Source organism: Symphalangus syndactylus, chromosome 21 (genome assembly GCF_028878055.3).
Source record: "Symphalangus syndactylus isolate Jambi chromosome 21, NHGRI_mSymSyn1-v2.1_pri, whole genome shotgun sequence".
NCBI classification, from domain to species: domain Eukaryota; kingdom Metazoa; phylum Chordata; class Mammalia; order Primates; family Hylobatidae; genus Symphalangus; species Symphalangus syndactylus.
This window is the reverse complement of record NC_072443.2, coordinates 37,745,348-37,770,606: the sequence shown is the minus strand read 5'-3', so window position 1 is coordinate 37,770,606 and position 25,259 is coordinate 37,745,348. Positions and strand designations below refer to the sequence as shown.

The following is a 25,259-nucleotide window of genomic DNA, read 5'->3' as shown; positions in this document are numbered from 1 at the left end:
ATCAGATAAAGCTTCACATTGGAGAGTGTTTTCAGCTGAACTAAAGGAAGAATATAGGGGAATGGAGAAATGGGAAAAGTTGAAGAGACGGAAACCAACTAAAAATACAGAATAAATACATGAACATAAGTAACATTTGTTTTGAAGTCAGTAGTCTATCAGCCTAACCGAAGTAAAAATTTTAAGTTGAGAAATAGTAGAGATAAATATAGACTTGATGGGGCCAAAACACAGATGCCTTGAATTCCTCCCCAATGTTCCCTACAACAAATACCACTTCCTTTTTCTTCTTCCTTTTTTCTTCTCTGTCTAGTAACTATGGCATCTTTGTTTGTTATGTTATACTAGATGACCTTCATTACATTTCATAGACCTTCAAAGATATTAAGAACAAAATGTCTGCACTTTAGACCACTAGTTCCCAATCTGCTGTGCCCAGATTACCAGGATTCCACAAGAGCAGATGATGAAAATTCAGATATTATCATCAGATAATATTTCAAAAAGTCAAAAATATCCAATTAGTTATCTAAAACAAAGCTATTCAAGTTAAGTGAAATGGCAAGCCTCTGTTTTGAGCTGAACTATATTAACCTACAATGGAAAACACAGGCTGATAAATTCTCACTGGAAATAATATATATCTAACAAGTAGTGATGTTTTAATATTTATTATTTAATGTATACCCCTTATTTGGTAGACAAAGTCTTGGAAGCACAGTGTCCACAGAAAAAAACATAAAAAGGACCATTAGTGGTAGAGAAAATTAAGAAACCACTGTCCTTGATATTAAAGGAACATACACATTTATTTTCTGACTTTCACTCCAAATGAGTCATTTGCGAACTTTTTTTCACAATAATAACTCACACTACTAATTAACTCATTCTTCCAAAGAAATTATCTTTGAAATATTTTAGTGTTATACTAGGATGGTTAACTTTATAATAAGAAGCAAGCAATATTTCAATATACTTATGTAAGATTAATCTTTTATAAAAACTTTTCTTAAATAATAGATATCAAACTATTCCAAAGGCAGACTAAAGCAAAAAGATAAACCAATGATGAATACTCAGGCAGCTTCCTAACAGCAAAAGAAATGAAACTTATTAGTAAAATAATAACAACAAAAATGTAATTTTATTTGACTACATAAATGTTTTAAATATTGTATTAAATACTAGCAGGAAGTTAATAGCAGGGTAATTCGCAATATACTTTTCAAGCTAGTAATTTAATATATATATATAACAGGTTAATGGAAAACAAAATAGAACTCATTTAATTCACCATCTTGTAGATTTGCCAATTTGTTAAAAATGATGTTTTCTACAAAGTTGTCCAGTTTTCATAAAAATGCGGTTATTTACAGCCATGTTGAACATTCAAACATTCAAACATATGCCCAGCCTGATATTCATAATTCTTTCAATAATCAGAAGCAAAAACAATCTACCTTAGCAGTCTTCAAAAACAACTTAAATTTTAAACACAAGCTGACCACCCACCTGCAAACCAAGGAGAGTCTCTCCCTTTCAGCCTACAGAGTAGTTTAACAAAATAAAGATGAACCAAGCAGCAATCAGATAAGGCTCAAAAGTCAGAAGATCAATTTCTGGCCCAGAAAGCTGTGTATTCTAAGTATGTTGCCGTCTCTATGCACAGCAGAGCTCCAAATATTTAATGACAACAATGTAAAAATAATCACTGCTTCAATCTCTCAATTTTGCTACGAGAAGCTTTTCTAATGTAGTTTAAAGCACATTATCTGCCACTTCCTGGTTGTAGTACCAGCACTCTTTCCAAGATTGCAGGTCAGAATGCAGAATTGGAAGTTATACCTCACTGTACAGGTTCCTAAGCCACTCCTACAAGAAGAAGATAGGTAAACAGGGTTTTATTAAAGGGACAGTTCCTAATTTTCTCTGTTCTACGCATAGATTAGAAAAAACAAAATTAAAGTAAAAATATCTTGCTTATGCTAAATTGATGTAAAACAGCTACTGCAATATTATTTTAATCTCATCTTTAAAATTAACTATATTACAGGTTAACTTTTCTTCTCCATGCTAGTAATTTCTAGGCAATTCTGGGAATGTCATGATTACTTCTTCATATACCACTTCTCCAGTACTGATGTAGTAGTCCTGTCAGACTCTTGCATTAATCCTCTATGACAACCAAAGATTCTATCTCTGAGTGCTGTAAATGTAACGTAAGGAAATAGCAGGAAGAGCCAGCTGTTCAGGTGGAACAATTCTGCTAAGCACCCAGCACATCTCTCATCACTGAAAGGTTTAAGGCAACATTTTGATTACTCAGTAATTCTTTTCTTTGAAAATATTTCTGACTTTGGTGTATTTAGAATAATTCCCTGGCAGTGATCTGGACTATAATAAACAGTACAGTTTCATCTACTAATTCCTATTTATTTCTCAGAAGAAAATTTTTCTTCTAAATAAAGAATCAAAATTTGCCCTAATTTCTACCTAGTCATTCCATTTAATTTAGTGATGGGTGTAAACAGATCGAAGGCTACTTGATGAACTCCAAGGATCAACCTTTTGAGGGATGCTAAAATCTCATCATTTTATAATGGCAGAATGAGGCAGGGTAGAGTGATGCTGAAAATACTACTCATTCAAATGAAGAAAGCCCACTATGGGGGCAGCTTCCACCGTCTAAAAGGCAGTGCTTTTAGCCTATTATGGTAGTTCTCATTGACTAAAATTGTAGCCAAATATATTTACGATAGTGAACAAATAGCTATGAGAAAAATATACATTAACTGTACCACAATTTGATATTTATACACATTTTTGCTAAATATAAAAATCCTTATACCAAACCACTGCTATGTAGGGCAGAGCTAAATTTAGTAGGCTTCAGAGGGAAAAACAGAACCTAGAACTGAGCCTCAGGAAAGCCCAACACACAAAGAGAAAATAGAGGAGTGGCCAGCAAAAAAAGATTCAGGGAAACACCAGAAAGGTAAGAGAAGATTCCAGAAAGAATGTCATGAAAGGCAAGGGAAGAAAGTATTTCAAAATGGAGGGAGTATACAGTGGTGTCGAACGCTGCCGAAAGGTCAAGTAAGACGAGCACAGGATGAACACATGTATGTCAAATGCAAGCATCCAGAGGAATGATGCAGCTTGCCAAACCAGTTCCCCATCACTTGAGCATGTGTGTATCATGAGACTGAGGCAGGGAGAGGAGATACAGTGGGGAAAGAGGAAGCAGCCAGGTCAAGAAGAGCCTTGTACGCCATGCCAAAGAATATGGATTTTACATTGTCAAAATATCAAAAGCCACCCAGTTGTTTCATATAGAAAAGTAACGAGTTCAGAATTATGATTTTAAAAGACATGATTTTAAAACACTACTATTTGACATCAACCTCAAAGACAGATCAGGTGTTAAAAAGAGATTAGAGGACATTGGTAATGGTTCAAGCTAGAAATGATGATGACCTCGGTGACCAACTAGACATGGCTGGCTGGCAAAGAGGCAAGAAACAGGATACATCCAGGTTTCTGGCTTGGGTGACTGGGTAGAAGGCGGTGTGGCTCACTGACCAAGGGAAAATAGGTAGAGGAGTTCCAACAACCAAGAAGGTAAAAAAGAGGGAATGATATAATACAAACACTTCTATACTGCCATGCTATTACATAGCAAACGTGACAAATAGTTACCAATTTCACATTCATTTTTTTTCCAGGTAGGTCTGAATGTTGCATTTATTAGATTGATAGCACTACTGGAAAACTTTTGGAATTCCAGTAACTCCAAAAGGAATGATCTTCAGGGAGTGACATAAGGAAGAACAAGGGGATTTGATAATGTTGTGCAGGCTAAAGGAGAAAGCTGGATGACACTCCTCCAAAAGGTCTCAGTGGCTGACATCGGCTTTGTAAACTGACCACTATTTAGAGAAAAGCCTCAGAGCTGTCACTATTCTAGAGTTGGCTCAGGGAGGCCAACTTAAATAAGCCACACTCACAAGCTGATACTAGCTCAGTTGGAAATACACTAATGCACAGTGGGGAAGATTCCTTTCTGATCATCAGAAATCTTTTCTTCTATCGCCCAGAACACCTGAATACCTTGGAAGTCAGATTAGAAATCAGAACGTGGCACAACAAGCATGGAATCAGAGCAAAAGTAGACAGCTTTAAGGGACAATTTACTGTGACCTTGGTGGGGCATGATGATTCATCTCTGTCCCATCTCCATACGGTTCTCTACTGATGAGTCTGCCTCTGCAACTCTACTTTTCTCTCCTAAGTTCTTGGCCTAAGTCTGACCAAGTCCTCTTCAGACCGATATATTCTTTCTTTTTATACACTGATACTTTCAATCAACTGTTTTAAATCCTTCTTCCCCAACACACCTGAGGAATAGCACACCCTTCTGTGTCAACCTTCTAGTTAGTGATTCCCAAAATAGAAGCTAGAGTGACATGTATCAGAATTTAGACAGCATACATCTGTATACATTTAAAAAGCTCCCCTCATTACTTTACCCCTGAATCTAACATATGCTATCTTCTTCTGCTATTTGGGAGTAAGATGAAAAGCCATTCTGTCTCTTTAAGCCTTAAAATTCAAAATAAGTACAGATTTCTGCTCTATTAGACTCTGGATTGAAATATTCACTTTCAGAATATACTCTTAAATTTCCAAGGAGAGCTAGCCTCCCCATAGCCCCCATGTGCTGGCAAGAGAGACCACTATTACCTTGCTAAGATAAAAACAGTACAGGCCAGGCGTGGTAGCTCACGTCTGTAATCCCAGCACTTTGGGGGGCCAAGGCAGGCGGATCACCTGAAGTCAGGCGTTCGAGACCAGCCTGGCCAACATGGTGAAACTCCGCCTCTATGAAAAATACAAAAATTAGCTGGGTGTGGTGGCAAGCACCTGTAATCCCAGCTACTCAGGAGGCTGAGGCAGGAGAATCGCTTGAACCTAGGAGGCGGAGGTTGCAGTGAGCCGAGATCATGCCATTCCACTCCAGCCTGGGCGACAGAGCAAGACTCTGTTTCAAAAAAAAAAAAAAAGCAACAGTACAAAAGTAAATTTTCTGCATACATCCTGCCTATATTACTAATATCTGTAATCCTAAATGCAATAAATACAAGAATATCAATAGGAATATGAAATAATTAATTGAGCCTTAATTTAAAAAATCTTTTAAATTTTAACCCTTGTTACTACTGATAACCTTACATATGAACCCTATTTTCTTAGTAATTCAAGTATATAGAAAATAACATTTCTTTTGGCAACTGAGGATGCTTTAGTGTTTCAAGATAATCATATGTTCTCACTGTACATATTGAAGGTTAAAGAAATTGAATTAAATATACATTGAATTTAGGGTGTGCCCTGAATGCTGTTTCTGAAATATTTCAGAAATGTCTGTGTTTTCCCCCTATCCTTTGCCTTTTCCTTGAACTAAGAGAATTTATAATATCTTGTTAACAGTAGTAATTATTTGGACTCCAAATCATTGAAGTTCTACCAAATTGAGTCATTCAAAAAGTATTTATTGAGCATCTGTTACACGTAATGTATAATTTATTGTCCAAACTGGCACACTTTTGAGAGTAAGAGAAGCGCAATGTTTACTTTGACAAAGGCCTAAACCCAGACAGTTTCAGACTGTACTTGGTAAACCAAACTGTATACCAAACCAGCTATGTGGTAAAGACTGAACTTGTCAGTGGACATACAACAGTGAACAAGACAGACATGGTCCTTGTCTTCAAGGGATTTATAGTTAAGCAAGGAGAACAGAAATAGAACAAAGAATTGTAACTGTAATGCATATTATAGAAATACAAAACGTTATAGGAAACGAAAAGAATGAACCTGACTTCAGGTTTATTAATGAGAACTAGAGTGGAGAATAAGAGGGTCACAACTTCCTGGCAGAAAGAACATTTGAAGACCTACTAAAAAAAAAAAAAAAAACAGCAGAACATTTAAGATGACAAGAATGAGAGGGTATATTAAGATGTGGGTGGAGAGGTGGGAAGGGTCTTGATTATGTGGTCCCTATAGGGATTTTTAGATTTTTATTCCAAGGGCAATGGGTATTAAGCAGGAAGCAAAAATAAGCAAGCTTTTTTTTTTTTTAAAAAAAGATAACTTTGGCTGTAGTACTGTTCAGGGTTCGACAAACTGTTTCTGTAAAGGGCCATATAGTAAATATTTTAGGCTTTTTGGGCCATATGGTCTCTGTCACAACTACTCAACTCTGCTGTTGTAGTGTGAAAGGCAGCCATAGAAATACATAAACAAATGAGCATGGCTGTGTTCCAATAAAACTTTATTTATGGACACTGAAATTTGAATTTCATATAATTGCCACATGTCATGAAATATTATTCTTTTGATTTTTTTCAGCCATTTAAAAATGTAAAACTAGTCATTGTGTGCAGACCATACAAAAACAAAGCAGGACTGTGCTTGGCTCTGGTATAGAACACGGATGGGGGCTGGCACAAATGAAGAAAAAGAGCTGAGGAGTGGAGTGGGAAGGGCCTAAAACTTATCTTGAACTATGACTGCACAGTTCTTTACAAAGACCAAGAAAACATCAATTGTTTGTATTAAAGAATGGCGCTGCCATTGTCCTCTGGCCCCACAAATCCCCAGATATTCAATGTTCTGTATAGAGAATGGGAGCTAAACTCACAGCCTGCAAACTAAGCTGAAGTGCTATAAATTATGTCACGAATGATTGTAGTGACAATTTAAACTCATGTCTAAACATGGATGACTTAAGTTTCGCCAGGTCAAATATTAGAAATAAACTGTCCTTTCTGGAGCAATGTATCAAAGTAGTTTTTTATTTTTATTTTGTTTTGTTTTGAGATGGAGTCTTGCTCTGTTGCCCAGGCTGGAATGCAGTGGCACCATCTCAGCTCACTGCAACCTCCACCTCCCAGGTTCAAGCAATTCTCCTGCCTCAGCCTCCCGAGTAGCTGGGACTACAAGTGCTGCCACCACACGCAGCTGATTTTTGTATTTTTAGTAGAGACAGGGTTTCACCACGTTGGCCAGGCTGGTCTCAAACTCCTAACCTCAAGTGATCAGCCCACCTCAGCCTCCCAAAGTGCTAGGATTACAGGGGTGAGCACTGCACCTGGCCCAAAGTAGTCTTATGAAGAGAAAAAGATGGTTCTTTTAAAAACATTCTTTTTCAAAGACAACATATTTGGCTCCAAGTCTTTCAGTCTTGTGGATTTATTTTACTGGAAAAATAAATAAAACAAATGCACACAAACATAATTTTACTATCATTTTATAGTACTTTAATAAAAAATCTACTTTCTAGATTAATTTGCTTTTTTAAAGGCCTTCTCATGCAAGAAGTAAGCAGAAGAAACACATAATTACTTTTACTTAGATTCCACAATTACATGCAACACAAATATAATACTCTGAACTTAATTTTTCTTTTTTGAGAAAGCGTCTCACTCTATCAACCAGGCTGGAGTGCAGTGTCACGGTCACAGCTCACTGCAGCCTCAACCTCCTGGGCTCAAGTGATCCTACTACCTCAGCCTTCTGTGTAGCTGGGACTACAGGCATGCACCACCACACCTACCTCATTTTTTTTAACTTTTTTTTTTTAGAAATGGGGTCTCTCTATGTTGCCCAGGCTGGTCTTGAAGTGGCCTCAAGCAATCCTCCCACCTCAGCCTCCCGAAGTGCTGGGATTACAAGCATGAGTCACCATGCTTGGCCAAAAATATTTTTAATATATATTAAATGTATTATTCAAATTACTTATAAAGTTTTTTAATAGAATTTTGTAGTTATGCTATAAATTTTAGGAGGGTTTTTTATCTTTTTTTAAGAGTATTACACAAGATCAAGAAATCTAACCAATGTGGCTTTATGACTTTAAAAAACTAAAAGGGAACTGAGGCTTACAAAATTACAGATAACACCAAGACTATACCTAGCACTGTGCCTGGCACCTAATACTGCATAAATGGGAGCTGCTGTTATTGTTATTATAGATATTAACATGGTAAAAATTGTTCTGGTTGAACTCTACAGTGCTTAAAATTCCATTTAGGATAGTTTTGAAACTGAGATCTCACCTTCAAGTTCTGTGTAATGGTTAATACATAATATACGCTTAAACATTTTTGTCTTCTTGTAGAGCAGAAACGGACACCATTCTGTTTATTAAAATGAGAATACAGTGTCCACTTGAAATAGAATTGCATATTCAACATTAAAGATAACCAAATGATCCAAATATTTAAAAGGTATAACTACTGTGAAGATAGTGATACCTCCGTGTGTATGCATTAGAAACACAGATAATATCAGGATCTTTTCAAAGTGGGTAAATTTTACTTTCAGCCAGTAAATGCAGTGTTTCTTGGCTATGGTGGGTGGCCTCCAGTATCCTGGAATTCCCTTTCTTCTTCTCACTTCAGAGAGCTTTCTTCTTCATTAAAGTGAAGAACTCAGTTTCTCCCTTGGCTCATCTGTAAACCTGAACTTTGTCACTTCCCTGGAGATATTTGTTTTTATAAGGACATATCCCAACTCACATGTGTGTGATAAGCACGAATGTGATTTTGAAAGGACATTCGATACAGTATATAACCAAGCATAGGCTGTGATAAGTCGCTGGTACCTTGCTAGAATGAGAATGCACCTCATGGATTCTGAGCACTCAACAAGTTGGTATTTAGGGGTGGGATAGGCAGGTCCCTATGGCAACACTGGAGTTTTCAGCCAGTGCTAGAATAGAGCACCCCACGGTAATGACAATGAATCTGAAAGTGACCGGCCTGCAGTGGGTGAAGGAGGCTTCCTTGCCAAAGTGCAACCTGGAAGGGCAGTGTAGAGCTGAGTTGAGAGCAGCACACAGCTATGCATTGCCCCACGCCCTTGTAGTAGATGCCGTGTGCTGTAGGACCTGCTGCCCGTGGACCTGTCCTGTGAGCATCACCCAGGACAGGAGCAAGGGCATGTGGCTCTGGTGAAGCAGGACACCCAAACACCCAGAGACATTCAGCAGGGGCTTGGACTTGGGGCTTCCAAGCTAGTCACTTCTATTCCCTTACCATGGGTCAGAGAGACTGGGCTTGGCAAGCCCCCTCACCCACACCTGCTTTTCTCCTCTGCCCCCTCCCCATCTCAGACTTGTAGGCTACTTCTCCAAGGGTCCCCACTCCAGCAAAGTGAAAGCATTTGAGTTGGGCACTGCTTAGGAGAGCCTGTCCTCAGCCATTGAGTTCAAAAGGCCATTCAACATAAAGAGCTCTGGAGGCCAAAATGTGTCCACTTCAGGGAGGTGCTTAGCTGGGGAGTAGGGAGGAGAGGAGGCTAAGTTCCCACTTGCCAGCTTCAAAGAAAGAACCTTTCTTGGCTGGGCGGAGGCTCACACCAGTAATCCCGGTACTTTGGGAGGCCGAGGCAGGCAGATCACCTGAAGTCGGGAGTTCAAGACCAGCCTGACCAACATGGAGAAACCCTGTCTCTACTAAAAATACAAAATTAGCCGAGCATGGTGGCGCATGCCTGTAATCTCAGCTACTTGGGAGGCTGACGCAGGAGAATCACTTGAACCTAGGAGACAGAGGTTGCGGTGAGCCAAGATCGCCATTGCACTCTAGCCTGGGCAATAAGAGCAAAACTCCATCTCGAAAAAAAAAAAAAAAAGAGGCTTCTTATCCACGGGAAATCTCTACTGTTCCCCTTAAACCATTTCTTTTAATAGCAGCTTTACTGTGCTATAATTCACATACCAGAAAATTCATCCCTCTACGTGTACAATTCAGGCAGTTTTCACATATCCAAAGTTAAACAACCATCACTGCTAATTTCAGGACATGTTGTCAACCCAGAAAGATACCTGACTCCATCAGCTGTCACTTCTCATTACTCCCTGCTCCTGGCAATAACTTTACTATTTCTATTTCTATGAAATTGCCTATTCTAAACATTTCATAAGAACAGAATCCTACAGCATGTGTTCTTTTGTGACTGGCGTCTTTCACTTAGCATTATGTTTTCAAGGCTCATCCACGTTGTAGCATGTATCAGTACTTCACTACATTTTATTACTGAATGATATTCTATTGTGTGGATATACTTTTTTTTTAGATGGAGTTTTGCTCTTACTGCCCAGGCTGGAGTGCAATGGCACGATTTCGGCTCACTGCAATCTCTGCCTCCCGGGTTCAAGTGATTCTCCTGCTTCAGCCTCCTGAGTAGCTGGGATTACAGGCATGTGCCACCGTGCCCGGCTAATTTGTATTTTTAGTATAGATGGGGTTTCCTCCATATTGGTCAGGCTGGTCTCGAACTCCCAACCTCAGGTGACCTGTCCACCTCAGCCTCCCAAAGTCTGGGATGACTGGCATGAGCCACCACACCAGGCCATACATTTTATTTATACATTAATCACTTGATGGACATTTGGATTGTTTCTACTTTTTGGCTATTATGAATAATAAATGCTGCTATGAACGTTGGGGTACAAGTTTTTGTAAGAACAGATCTATGGTAAACATTTTGAGGAGCTGCCAAACTGTTTTTCAAAGCGGCTGCATCATTTTACAATCTTTCCAACAATGTACTTGAGGGATCCACTTTCTCCACATCCTCAACAGCATTTGCATTTAAAAAAAATTTTTTTTCAGCTTTACTGAAGTATAATTAACAAATAGGAATGGTACATATTTAAGGTATACAACTTGATGTTTTGATATGCATATACATTGTGGTCGCCACAATCAGGTTAATTAACATATCCATTACCTCATATAGTTATCATTTGCTTGCCTTCTTTCTTTTTTTGTACTGGTGAAAAAACTTAAGATCTACTCTCCTAGCAAATTTCAAGTATACAACACAGTATTGTCAACTGTAGTCAGCATGGTGCACATTTGATCTCCAGTACTCATTCATCTTGCATAAATGAAACTTTGTATCCTTTAACCAACATCTCCCCATTTCTTCCTACTCCTGCCAACTACCACTTTACTCTCTGCTTTGAGTTCAACTTGTATAAATTCTACTTGATAATGGTATATAACCTTTTTATATGTTGCTGGATTTGGTTTGCTAATATTTTGTTGAGGATTTTTGTGTCATTGTTCATAAGGGATACTGGTCCAGAGTTTTCTTGTGGTGATGTCTGGTTTTGGTATCAAGGTAATACTGTACTCATAGATCAAGTTGTGAAGTGTTCCCTCTATTTTTAGAATACTAGGTGAAGCACTGGTGTTAATTCTACTGTAAACAGTTCGTTCACCAATGACGCCACCTGGGCCTGGGCTTTTCTTTGTGGTAGGTTCTTTATCATTAATTCAATCTCTTTTCTTGTTATAGGTCTATTCAAATTCTCTATTTCTACTTGAGTCAGTTTTTGTAGTTTGTGACTTTCTAAGTACTTATCCATTTCATTTAGGGTAAATAATTTGTTGGCATACAATTATTCATAATATTTCCTTATAATTTTCTTATTTTTATAAGGTTAGTAGTATCGTCACCACTTTCAGTCCTGAATTTTACAGTTTTAATCTTCTTTTTTTTCTTGGTTGATCTAGCTAAAGGTTTGTCAATTTTCTTTTTTCTTTTTTTTATTTTTTGGAGACGGAATCTCGCACTTTCACCTAGGCTGGAGTGCAGTGGTGTGATCTTGGCTCACTGCAAGCTCCACCTCCCAGGTTCATGCCATTCTCCTGCCTCAGCCTCCCGAGTAGCTGGGACTACAGGTGCCCGCCACCATGCCCAGCTAATTTTTTGTATTTTTAGTAGAGACAGGGTTTCACCATGTTAGCCAGGATGGTCTCAATCTCCTGACCTCGTGACCCACCCACCTCGGCCTCCCAAAGTGCTAGGATTACAGGCATGAGCCATGGCGCCCAGCCTCATTTTTTATAAAGAAGCAACTTTTGGTTCTGTTGGCTGGGTGCGGTGGTTCACACCTGTAATCCCAGCACTTTGGGAGGCCAAGGTGGGTGAAACACCTGAGGTCAGGAGTTAGCGGCCAGCCTGACCAATATGGTGAAACCCCACCTCTACTAAAAATACCAAAAATTAGCTGGGCGTGGTGGCGGGTGCCTGTAGTCCCAGCTACTTGGGAGGCTGAGGCAGGAGAATCGCTTGCACCTGTGAGAGAGAGGTTGTGGTGAGCTGAGATCGCGCCACCACTGTACTCCAGCCTGGGCGACAGAGTGAGACTCCGTCTCAAAAAAAACAAAAAGGCCGGGAGCGGTGGCTCATGCCTGTAATCCCAGTACTTTGGGAGGCCAAGGCAGGCGGATCACGAGATCAGGAGATCGAGACCATCCTGGCCAATATGGTGAAACCCCATCTCTACTAAAAATACAAAAATTAGCTGGGCGTGGTGGCGCATGCCTATAATCCCAGCTACTTGGGAGGCTGAGGCAGGAGAATCCCTTGAACCAGGGAGTTGGAGGTTGCAGTGAGCCGAGATCGGGCCACAGCACTCTAGCCTGGTGACAGAGTGAGACTCCGTCTCAAAAAAAAAAAAAGAAACAACTTTTGGTTCTGTTGTCTATTTTTCTATTCTTTATTTCATTCATTTCTGTTATAATCTTTATTATTTCCTTGCTTCTTCTTGCTTTGCATTTAGTTTGCTGTCCTTTTTCTAATTTCCTTTTTTTTTTTTCAAAGTTATAATGCATGGTTTAAAAGAGAGGAAAGGAAAAAGGACACAAAGCTGGTTATAGGTCTGAGGGAGTCTAAGGAGAGAAAAATAGAAGGAGAGTAAAGGGGGAACAAATTTAGGGAAAATCCAGTGGCCCAAAATCCCAGTATCCACCCACAGCCCAGCCCCTGGAGCAGGAGTGAAGAATTAGATCAGTTTTGTACAAGAGTTTTTTAAAAAAATCAAATCACAACAAAGTTGACTTGGCTTCTCTTTGAGCCTCCTGGATCACCGTATGTCTGTCACTCTGGCCAGTCCTGCCTCTTCACAAACGCTGATTCGGCTCTCCTGGGCTTCTGCCCGTGTCCCAATCTGGGGTTTCCACGCAGTGTGAACACGAAGTTAAGAGTGAGGCTGCTTCAGAGCCCCCGGCCTATGTGTCCATCCAGACTCCAGGTGGAGTGTAGGGCTCCCAGGGCAGAGAGGGGTGGGAGGGGCAGACCTTGCCCAGGCAGTCCTCACATTGGTCAGTGCATCAGATGGCATCCCAAGAGCTCGCCCTCCCTGTCCCCCCTACTCCAACTCAGGTGGAGGGGGAGCAGCTGTCACCAGAGCCGATGTTGGTGAAGGTTTCGGCTCAGCACGGACCGAACATCAGCGGTGAACCTGAGGGCATCCAGCATCGGGAGCAGTTTGAGAAGGGCTATGTCACTGGGGTCACTGAACCAGGATTTGATGGGGATGGCATTGTCTGGATGGCTCCTGTAAGCCCCTGGGGAGTTATCCAGGATCACAATGCTGGAGAGGTCACTGTGGACCACAGAGAGGTCCTTGATTTAGCTGCCCAACTCCAAAGTGCAGTGCTGTCTGTAATATCTCCTCTTAAGAATGCTTCTGCTATTGTCCAGTTTACCTGCCACAGCAGAGCCATAGATCTCCATGCTTGCTGTAAACACGACCAGCTCGTACCACTGGCTCACCACTTCCAGGAAGAAATCCACACGAGGCCTCTTATGTACAAAAAACCAGACAGGATGTTTGTCCATTACCACCTTGAGGATGAAGTCAGGAGGCGTACCAGGCCGGACTGTGGGCCTCAGGACCCCATCATGGTGGGAGTGAATAAGTGTTTCATCCAGATCCAGCACCAGGATCTTCCACTTCACCTGGGCTAGCCGATGCCGGGACACAGGAGATAACGGGAGGATATCATATCGAACAGTTTGGTACTGAATTACCATACGGATCTGCCTCCGCAAAAGGTAAATGAAGAAGCTCCAGAGCTTGGCGGCAAAGGCCATGAAAGTGCGCAGCCCCAGCAGACACTGCGTCCACATCATGCCGATGACCCCAGCACCACCGGCCCCGGGGCCTCCGCGGTCCAGCTCCGCCAGCCCCTCGGGGGCAGCCCCCCGCCGACGGGAGGGGGAACGGGGGCCCCGAGTGGCAGGAGAGGCTGCAGAGAGGGGCACGGAGCGCGCGGTTCAGAAAGCCACCCCTGGCGAGGGGAAAGCCCAGCGGAACGGGGAGCTGGGGGACAGGGGTGGGCAGCCCGCGGGGGCCCACAGGGGCTGGGAGTGGCACCGACGGCTTCGGGGAGTTTGCGGGCCGAGACACGTCGGGCTAGGATGGGGTCCTCCGAGACCAGGAGGGAAGGGGAAGGATAATTAGGGGAGGGGGCTGTGGGGGAGGGGGATAGGCAAAAGGGAGGAAGGGAAAAGGGAGGGGGAGGGGAAGAGGGGGGAAGCGGAGAGTGGCCCGCTGCGCCTTTAATTTTTTTTTGAGACGGAGTCTCACTCTGTCGCCCAGGCTGGAGTGCCGTGGCGTGATCTCGGCTCACTGCAAGCTCCGCCTCCCGGGTTCATGCCTTTCTTCTCCTGCCTCAGCCTCCCAAGTAGCTGGGACTACAGGTGCCCGCCACCACGCCCGGCTAATTTTTTGTATTTTTAGTAGAGACGGGGTTTCACCATAACACATGTTAGCCAGGATGGTCTCGATCTCCTGACCTCGTGATCCACCCGCCTTGGCCTACCAAAGTGCTGGGATTACAGGCATGAGCCACCGCACCCGGCCTCTAATTTCTTAAGGCAGAAATATAGGTTATTGATTCACTATCATTCTTTTTTAATATAGATGTTTACAGTTATAAATTTCCTTCTAAATACTGCTTTAGCTGCATCCCATAGGTTTTGGTATATTTTGTTGTTTTCCTCTAACTCAAAGTATTTGCTAATTTCCCTCATGATTTCTTCTTTCACCCGTTGGTTATTTACAAGTATTCTGTTTAATTTCCACTTTCTGTGAATTTTCCAAATGTCCTTCTGTTATTTATTTCTAATTTCATGCCATTGTGCTCAGAGAACGTATTTAGTATTATTTCAGTACTGTTAAATGTACTGACACTTGTTTTATAACCTAGCATATCGTCTATTCTGGAGAATGTTTCATGTGCACGTGAAAAGGATATATATATATTCTGCTACTGTTTGGTGGAGTGCATCATAGATGTCTTTTAGTTAGTCTATAGTGGTGTTCAAGTCTTACATTTCCTTGTTGGTCTTCTGTCTAGTTGTTCTATCATTGAAAGTAGGGTATTGAATTCTCCAACATTTTTTGCTAATTATATATTAAATAAATAGAGATGGCGTTTCGCCATGTTACCCAGGCTGGCCCTGAACTCCTGGACTCAAGCTATCCGCCTGCCTCAGTCTCCCAAAGTGCTGGGATTACAGGCATGAGCCACCACACACAGCCCCAAGTTTTACTGTTGAATTGTCTGTTTCCCTTCAATTCTGCCAACTTTTGCTTTAAATATTTTGGGGCTCTGTACAAGGTCTATATATGTTTATGATTGTTATGAATTCCAGATGAATTGACCCTTTATTCTTCCTTGTCTCTAATAATTTTTGTCTTAAAGTCTATTTTGTCTGATATTACTACATTCACTTCTGTTTTGGTTACTGTTTGCATGGTGTATCATATTTCTTCCTTTTACTTTCAATCTATTTGTGCCTTTGAATCTAATTTGTCTCTTATATACAGCATATAAGATGGATCATGGTTTTTGTTTTTTTTTTTTGAAACAGGATCTCACTCTGTCACCTGGGCTGGAGTGCCGTGGCACGATCATGGCTCACCACAGCCTCAACCTCCCGGGCTCAGGTGATCCTCCCACCTCAGCCTCCCAAGTAGCTGGGACTACAGGTAAGCATCACCACACCCAGCTAATTTTTGTATTTTTTGTAGGACAGGGTTTTGCCGTGTTACCCAGACAATCCACTCACCCCAGACTCCCAAAGTGCTAAGATTACAGGTATGAGACACTGTGCCTGGCTTGGTTCATGTACTTTTTCATTCTGCCTATCTCTGCCTTTTGGTTGCAGTGTTTAATCCACTTATGTTTAATGGCTATTTTGCTGTTTGTTTTCTATATGTCCTGTGTCATCTTTGTCCCTGTGCGCCACCATTACTGCCTTCCTATGTGTTAAAAACATATTTTCTAGTGTATCATTTTAATTCCTTTGCTTTTTTTTATTTTTTATTTTTATTTATTTTCTTGGTGATTATCCTGGGGATTATAATTAACATCTCAATTTGTAACTATAGATCTTGCTTTGATTGAAGTTTCTACTTAGAATTTCAATTATCTAGTCAAATTTAGTTAAGAAAAATAAGAAGGAGCTCTTCAATTCACAAATACACTAGGAGGTTCTTAAAATAAGCAACTGCCTCTGGTATGAACACTTACCTTATCTAATAATACATTCTGCCACAACCTAAAGATACTGAGGTAACTTCTATCCCTGGCACCAAAAGATGTGAAGAAAAACTGCAAAGAAAAATAATAGGACAATTTTAGTGTCATGGAAAATAAGAGGAGATTATTTGTCATGAAGGTCTATGGGGACTTGCTTATGGTTAAAACAAACTAGTAGGTCAACACTGCCTACTTTGTATACTATTTTTATTTTTATTTAACTTCTTGTTATAATAGAAGAAACACAGGTAGTTGCTATATGAACAAGGTGTCTTTACAAATTGTATCTTCCAATAAACACAATTTTGTCAGTATTTACTAGCAATGGGGACTTGAAATAGGTAGCTATTTATGTTTATCAGTTTAACTGTGGAAATCAATCTAAATAAAATTATGAAAAAATGAAAACTTTATTTTATTCTGAACCTTGCAAAGAGATATGAATTGGCTGCCACTTGAGCCAAGTATACACAAAGGAATAAGAAAAAAATACATGTGGACTTCAGGGATAGATTTAAGGATCTTAATTTTTAATTATATCAGTTTTCCTGGTCTTCTAAAAACTCCAGAAATACCTCTCTCTGCTAATTATAAAGTACCCATGCTAACACTGCACTTTTCTTTGAATGCTATAAGAGAAAAGTAGCATGTTTCAATCTATAATTCTACATTTTTATTTAAATGATTTTTGCAAAGTCATATTTTAAAATAGGCTTTTATAAGAATATGCAATAAGACAGCACTACATACAGTCTTCTCAGTGTTTTATCTCTTCCAATTCCCTAGTTAATGACCTTTCATGGCTCAGCAGTTATCCTTAAGAAGGAGAAAGCTCAGTTCTATGCTGGATTAAGTTATTTTATTAAGTAAAATATCAAACAAATAATATTTTGGATGCTAATGCTTTTCATAGAAAGACTTTGGAGTGCTATTTTCTAATTCATTAAATTGAAACTTTGCTATACATTATTCATAAAGCAAAACTTTTTACAAAGAAGATATATGCAGGATCTCTTCCAAATAGAATTATATATATAATATGTGATCTAACAATCAATACTTGCTGTTCCCTATTCCCTTTTCTCAGGCCAAATTGTTTTGCCTAATTATAATAACCTTACAACCCTGTGTTCAGATATATAGATTTTAAAAATCTCCGAGTCTATCTCATTTTCACCACTGTGTTATGCTTGCTAATTCCCACTTCTTGTACTATATAGCTTAGTATTAACTTTATCCACTCTCATGCACAACTACCACATTCCCAACTCCTTAAAACGCCCAACTTTCTGGATAATCTACATAAATTACTACCTTTCTTTTATTCCTTGCTAGATATCCAACTTCAAAAACATATTAATAAATCTTGATTTGGCTGGGCATGGTGGCTCATGCCTGTAATCCCAGCATTTCGGGAGGCCGAGGTGGGTGGATCACCTGAGGTCAGGAGCTCAAGGCCAGCCTGGCCAACATGGTGAAACCCGATCCCTACTAAAAATACAAAAATTAGCCTGGCATGGTGGTGGCATATGCCTGTAGTCCCAACTTCTCGGGAGGCTGAGGCTGGAGAATCGCTTGAACCCGGGAGGCGAAGGTTGCAGCAAGCTAAGATCGCGCCACTGCACTCCAGCCTGGGCGACAGAGCGAGACTCCATCTCAGACAAAAATAATAAATAAATAAATTAAATTAAATAAATCTTGATTCAATAATAGCCTTCTTATGAGTTTGGGAAGAGTTCTGGGTAATGATACCTCTAAATCGCTGCGGCATAGAACATATTCTAGAACCCAAAACAACTAAAATTTCTATGATTAGCCTTCCTTTAGTCATAGAGTACATAAAAGGGGTGAATATTTAGTAGTACAGAATTTTTTACCATGATGATGAAAAAATGAAATCATTGAGTTAACATAGTGAGGAAGCTAAGACCAGGGTCTCTGCAATTAAGTGAACTGGGTTCACATTCTTGTTCTATCACCTATTGTTAGTACTGTGAATTGGCTCACTTTTCTTTTCTTTAGTTTTCTCATCTGCAAAATGAGAATAATTATCATAGTGGATCTTTATAAGAATTAAATATGAAAATATATGTAAAGAGCTTAAAGCAGTGTCTAGATAACAGTAACTGTTCAGTAAATGCTGACTTATTGTCATTATTAAAATTTAAATGCTTGATCCTGAAATTCCAATACATATGTGAGAAACAGTCACACATGAGCATAAGAGGGCATGGTCAGGCTGTTCACTGCAGCACTGTTTGTAATAACAAAATATTAGAAGGAAACTAATTGTAAAGGAAATCACGGTATATCCATTCTATGAAACACCATACAGCATTTTTTAAAAAAGAGGTGGGTCTATCTACATGTGCAGACCTACAACGACAAGAGATAATGTTGTTTTTTTTAAAAAAAGGAGAGCCAATGAACAACACATGTAAGATTACATTTACTTTTTTTAAAAAAGAGCAAAACTATACATTTATATATGCATACCTGTATGTAAATACAAAGAAAGGAAGTCTGAAAAGATATATACCAAACTGATAGCATTTGCCTCTAGAAAGAAAATGGAATTGGGGATTATGGGTATGGAATGAAGATGTTAGTTTTGAAACTGTTTGATGATTTTGTTAAAAAAATGAAAAGGCATATTATGTATTAATTGTAAAACTAAGAATATTTAAGTCTTCCTCTTTCCTTCCTAAACAGTTCAGCCCTAAAGCTATTGGTGGAAAAGAGAAAAGTAGGCATCCACACTAGGAGTGTGGCAGGCAAGAGAGGTTAAAAAAGTAGCCTAAAGCAGAGGGTTAAAACCAGATAAGAATGAAGAGGCCAGCCGGGCGCAGTGGCTCATGCCAGTAATCCCAACACTTTGGGCGGCTGAGGCAGGCAGATCACCTGAGCTCAGGAGTTCAAGACCAGCCTGGCCAACATGGTGAAACCCCGTCTCTACTAAAAATACAAAAATTAGTCAGGCGTGGTGGCAGGCATCTGTAATCTGAGCTACTTGGGAGGCTGAGGCAGGAGAATTGCTTGAACCCGGGAGGTGGAGGTTGCAGTGAGCCGAGATCATGCCATTGCACTCCAGCCTGGTTGACAAGAGTGAAACTCTGTCTCTCAAAAAAAAAAAAAAAAAAAAAAAAGGAAGAGGTCATCCCCTGTGTGGAGTGTCAGAGCCCAAATGAGTAAGGGCCTCCACATATGTGGATGACATGGAGAACTGTATTAGAACAAGAATGGGGTGAAAAAAGTATGGAGGAGGAGCACGAGTCAGAGCTCAAGGAGGGTGACCACGTAAAGGGGTAGCTTTGTGTGTGGTGTCAAGTGTCAAAGACCAAACATGGTGAAGAGTGGCCACAAATGAGCATGCCCCACAATGACATGTCAGAACCAGAGCAGGTGAGGGCAGCATAGTGTTATAGAGCTCATGAAGGTGGTCTTGTGCTGGAGTATCAGAGCCTGAGCAGGGTGGGGACAGCAACCACACATAGTGACAAACTGGCACAAGCAGGGAACAAAGCGTGTCCCTGTAGAGGGCAATCTGGCAGAGGGTAAAGCAACTTGGCATGGAGTATCAGCCTAAGCAGGATAAAGAGAGTCGGTTGGTTGGCTGGTTTTTGAGACGGAGTCTCACTCTGTCGCCCAGGCTGGAGTGCAGCGACACGGTCTTGGCTCACTGCAACCTCCACCTCCCAGGTTCAAGCGATTCTTCTGCCTCTGCCTCCTGAATAGCTGGGATTACAGGTGCACACCACCATGCCCAGCTAATTTTTGTATTTTTAGTAGAGACGGGGTTTCACCATATTGGCCAGGCTGGTCTTGAACTCCCGACCTCGTGATCCGCCCGCCTCAGCCTCCCAAAGTGCTGGGATTACAGGTGTGAGCCACTGCACCCGGCCGAGAATTTTTACATGATGAGAGCATCTGTGTCATGGTGTGATGGGCAGCAACCTGATTCTAAGTGTCAGAAACCAACTCAGGCAATGAGGCATCCATGTGGGACAGAGGTGGCAGTGGACATGAAGATTGGTTATACAAAGGCCCAGTGGTTAAATAAGTAACTATATTAAGGATAATGGGAGCCTGGTTTCTCACAGCCAGGGAAGGGAGTTACAAATATGGAAAGGAAGAAAACAAAAATAAACTCTGTGGTGTTAGATGGGACTTGGAGGTCCAGATGTGAATTTATGTTTTAGATGGATGGATGGATGGATAGATGGATAAATAGATGTATAAGTGAGTGTATATATGTGTATGCATTATGCATATGTGTGTGTGATCATATACAGTTAATGTACACCATTATTATACCCCCTTAAAGGGTTTGAAAATAGTGATACCCCTCCCCCAACCCCATAGCAATGAACACACTGGCTTCTTTCAGTCTCTCCTAAAAGAAACTAGGACTCCTTGGAGAAGTGGTTGATCCCAGGGCTGGGGGAGGGAAAGCCTGAAACATCTTGGGCCAAAAAAATAGGTAAATGCTCAAACACACTGAGAATATTCAAAAGGATACTAGAGCCAGCTTGAAGGGGCTCCCACTGGCCAAATTTGGGACAATGTGAGCACCAAAATAAATAATGATAGTAATGGCTTATAATTCATTGAATAAGATAAGAAATCACCAGTTCATACTGACATAAGTAAATGAATGAATAAATTCAAAGTATGGTAAGAATGGTATATCTGCATAGTTTCAAAATACCTTTCCCCAGGCGGGGCGTGGTGGCTCACGCCTGTAATCCCAGCACTTTGGGAGGCCAAGGTGAGCGGATCGCCTGAGGTCAGGAGTTCAAGACCAGCCTGACCAAAATAGTGAAACCCCAGCTCTGCTAAAAATACAAAAAAAATAAGCTGGGCATGGTGGCGCATGCCTGTAATCTCAGCTACTTGGGAGGCTGAGGCAGGGGAATCGCTTGAACCCAGGAGGCGGAGGTTGCGGTAAGTGAAGATTGCCCCATTGCACTTGAGCCTGGTCAATAAAAACAAAACTCAGTCTCTGAAAAAAAAAAGCCTTTCCCCAAAATACTTATTACTACAAAGGAAAATAGATTATAGTAAAGTCTGCAGACACCACCTTAATCGAATGTTCAAAGTAAATATCACCAGTAATGGTAGAAGTTAAAATCATGTGCCATCTGATAGGATGCAGTGGTGAGAGCAGAGCGTCATTTCCATGTATTTCTTCCAAAATTACACAACCTAAATTTAATCACAAGGGAACATCAGACAAACACAAATTGAGGGATATCCTACAAAATAACTGACCTGTAATCTTTAAAAGTATCAAGGACATAAAAGTCAAGAAAAGACTAAGAAGCTCTTCCAGGAAATTAAAGAGCATGATAACTAAATGTAATGTGTAATCCTGAACTGAGTCTGTTTGCTATAAAGGATATTATTGGGATAGTTATGGAAATTGAATGGGATCTAAGAACTGAATGGCGGTAACAGATCAGTGTTAATTTTTTGATGTTGAATTATATTGTGGTTATATAGAAAAATGTCTTTGCTGGAAGTACATGCCAGAATATCTAAGGTGATGGAGGATCAAGGTGAGAATTTATTCTCAATTAGTGCAGGAGCAAAAGCTCTTTGTACTGCATTTGGAAGTGTTCTGTAGGGATAAGACTGTTTAAAAATAAAAATAGCCAGGCTCAGTGGTGCACACTAGAAGTCCGAGCTACTTGGGAAGCTAAGGTTGGAGGATCGCATGACCCCAAATGCTCGAGGCTAGCCTGTGCAACATGGCAAGACCCCATCTCTAAAAAAAGAATAAGATAAAATTTAAAGTGAATTTAGAAGAATCGCCACAAGATTAAAAGGTATAATTACAAAGATTTAATATCACAGTACTAATTCTCTCTCCCCTCCTCCCCCAAAACTCTCCCTGTCTCTTTTTCTCCCTCCCTACTTCTCCTTTTTTTCTCTTTCCTTTTTTTTCTTTCTTTCCTTCCTCTCCTTCTTTCTTCTTTTTCTTTCTCATCACTACACTTCTAATGTCTCTCACACAGGGCCCTAACCGATTTTACAGGTGGTTAAGAAATATTCTTGATATATCCCCACTAAGAAATGGCAGATATTGTAGGTGAACAAAAATTATGTCAGTTAAAGATAATTGCCATTTTTTAAAAAAAGAATACAGTGGTTAGTGTTTATGTGTATGCTATCCAAATCTCTGTTCACCAGGAGCATTTTTTATTAGTTGCTATTGTGCAGTTATTACTGACTGAAAAATACTCGTAGGATTATTAGAGTATTTAGAAATAAGGACATTGTGCTAATGTTACCCTGCCTAGAAATGAAAAATATGAGTGAAAGTTATCTGTAAACTATAAAGTACAAAAAATGTCAGCAGTCATTTAAAGTTAACCACTAATATAACTACATACAGAATTCTAGTATTAAACATATGTGTATCAGATATTCCTAACTCCAGGAAGAACTGCCTAATTTCCCAACACTGATGGTGAGTATGAGGCAGATTTTCTTCACATTATGTAATATAACAAAGATAGAAAAGTTTTTCACCTTTTCACTTTCTGTAACTATCTGGATAGCATTTGGGATGAGTCGAGCAGTTTTCTCCTTGGTCATGAAAGTTATATTCTTTAAAGCAATACAAATCTAAACACACAAAAGAATTTTTTAATGTATTTTTCAGAAACATACACAATACAAAATGCCAAGTATCCCATCAATCTAATCCAGAATATTCAACTCTGCAGTTGAATATTCTTCAGGTTTTTCAACCTGAAGGAGTTAATAAGTACACGCTTGTATTCTCTGAGAAAAACAGGGTAAGCAGTTTGCCCTGCAGTATTCTCCCCCAACAACTCCTATATCTAACATTAGTACAAAGTTTGAAAAGACATGTGGGTGTTCATGTTCCACATTAACAAACAAACAAAAATCAGACAGTCTGTCACTTAAGACATGGCTTTGGCAGCCATTAAGATATATGTTCGAGCTTTTTTTTCAATTAAAATATCTTTCTCTAACTATACTGGAGCTCAATGTATTAAATCAGAAAAATATATTATACACTTATATATACAACACGTTTGTATTTACATGCACACTAGTTTAGATGCACAAATATATATATATATATAAATTTACTTTGGAATCATCTAAAGTACAGTTTTTGGAAGAACTGTATATATCTCTATGCAATTATTTGTATCACCAAATCAAATGCAAAATGTCTCACTGTAGTTTCCCATCTGAAGATGTTGCTATAGAAACATAGCCAGTTTTCTGAAAGGTATAGTCATCCCTGAAGCAAAATGTCCCTCTGAAGAGCACAAGCATAATCTACGTACACAAAAATAAGATACAGCTTATTCATAAAAATCTGAGAAATTAATAGACCTTATACTATATTTCAACAGATGGAAAGTCATCACTTTTTGTTCATTGGTTCATTCATTCCTTCCTTCATATACTTTAGACACCATATGTCAGATATTTTGCTGTGTACTAGGATTAGCAGAAATGGCTCTTGCCTTCATGGAACACAAGGTACAGGGAAGGCAGAAAATAAACAAATACAAAAATAAATATGATAATGACCCAAGTGTAGAGAGAGCTATGAGAGCATATGCACGTATGAGGAGGGCAGGGCAGAGAGTGTGTATCAAGAAGGATTCTCCTAAAAAAAACTGATCTTTAACATGAAAAGATCAATAAAGGGTCAGGAGGATCATAAGGGAACAGCACATGCAAAGGCCTCTTGGTAGAAAGAAACACAGCACATTTGAGGAACTATTAGATCTTTGGGCTGGAGAAGCTACATCATGTAAAGTCTCACAAGCCATAGTAGACTGTGGTTGTCATGAGATGCCACCGATGACCTTTAAGTGGAAGGAACAGGAACAGATGTATATATTTAAAGATTACTTTATTAACATTGTGAGAGTGAATTATGATAAATCAGTTAGAAGTCCAGAGAAAAGTTGATGGTAACTCAGACCAGAAGGTGACCATAGTAAGAGACAGAGTAGTTAGATTAAGACATATTTAGGAGGTAGTACTGATGGTGAATTGGTGATTGATTAGATGTTAGACAAAAGTAAAGAGGGGTCAAAGATGACTCAGAAAATTGTATACATTTTAAGTCAGTTTCAAAGTTGTTTCTCTCAGCTGGGCTGGGCACAGTGGCTCACGCCTGTAATCTCAACACTTTGGGAGGCCGAGGCCAGCAGATCACTTGAGTTCTGAAGTTCGAGACCAACCTGGCCAACATGGGGAAACCCTGTTTCTACTAAAAATACAAAAATTAGCCGTGGTGGCGGGCACCTGTAATCCCAGCTACTCGGGAGGCTGACGCGGGAGAATCTCTTGAACCTGGAAGGTGATGGTTGCACTGAGCCGAGATCCTGCCACTCCACTCCAGGGAGCGAGACTCCGTGTCCAAAAAAAAAAAAAAAGTTGATTCTCTCCACCTCATCACTAAAGTCCAGCAAAATCAAGTCGGCCTGCCAAACAAGTTAATACCATACCTCTAAGGTTAAGATCTGGCTCTGTGGAGAATGTAAACTGTACTGCTAAATTATTAGTAATATAAGATATAAAGGGCTGCTATGAGGAGATTTAGCTTAACTGCTAAATTTTAAAACTCTATAAACTAATTAGCAATTTTAGGTAGATGTTGCATAAATCTCAAAATGTTTCCACTTAGTCATGTTAAATGTCTAAGCAAATACTAAAAATTGAGCAAAGTAATTCAGTTTTTCACAATGCTTCCATCAGCAAAACAAAAGTGAGGTGCCACCAAACAGAATTTTCTTGTAAATAATTAAGCAGGTTAGGTTACCCATTAACGAGTATTCATCA

At 39.9% G+C, this 25,259-nt stretch overlaps 1 protein-coding gene and 1 pseudogene across 3 annotated transcripts in view; both read right to left on the bottom strand.

Annotated features, from left to right (window-relative positions):
- Positions 1-23,740, bottom strand: part of GRAMD1C (GRAM domain containing 1C) — a 72,207-nt gene extending 48,467 nt beyond the window's left edge. Inside the window, exons 1-3 of one of the 3 annotated variants that reach the window (XM_055259824.2) lie at positions 23,635-23,740; positions 22,953-23,048; positions 16,410-16,490 (exon numbers count right to left, since the gene is read on the bottom strand). In XM_055259824.2, the coding sequence (XP_055115799.1) occupies positions 16,410-16,490; positions 22,953-23,018 (147 nt within the window). In that variant the 5' untranslated portion in view covers positions 23,019-23,048; positions 23,635-23,740. Of the gene's footprint in view, positions 1-1,512; positions 1,676-8,321; positions 8,596-16,409; positions 16,491-22,952; positions 23,049-23,634 lie in introns of those variants that run through there. The other 2 variants (XM_055259825.2, XM_055259826.2) reach the window with 2 other exon arrangements.
- On the bottom strand, positions 12,546-14,343 carry LOC129471353 (CTD nuclear envelope phosphatase 1-like; annotated as a pseudogene).
- Positions 23,741-25,259: the final 1,519 nt, after the last annotated feature.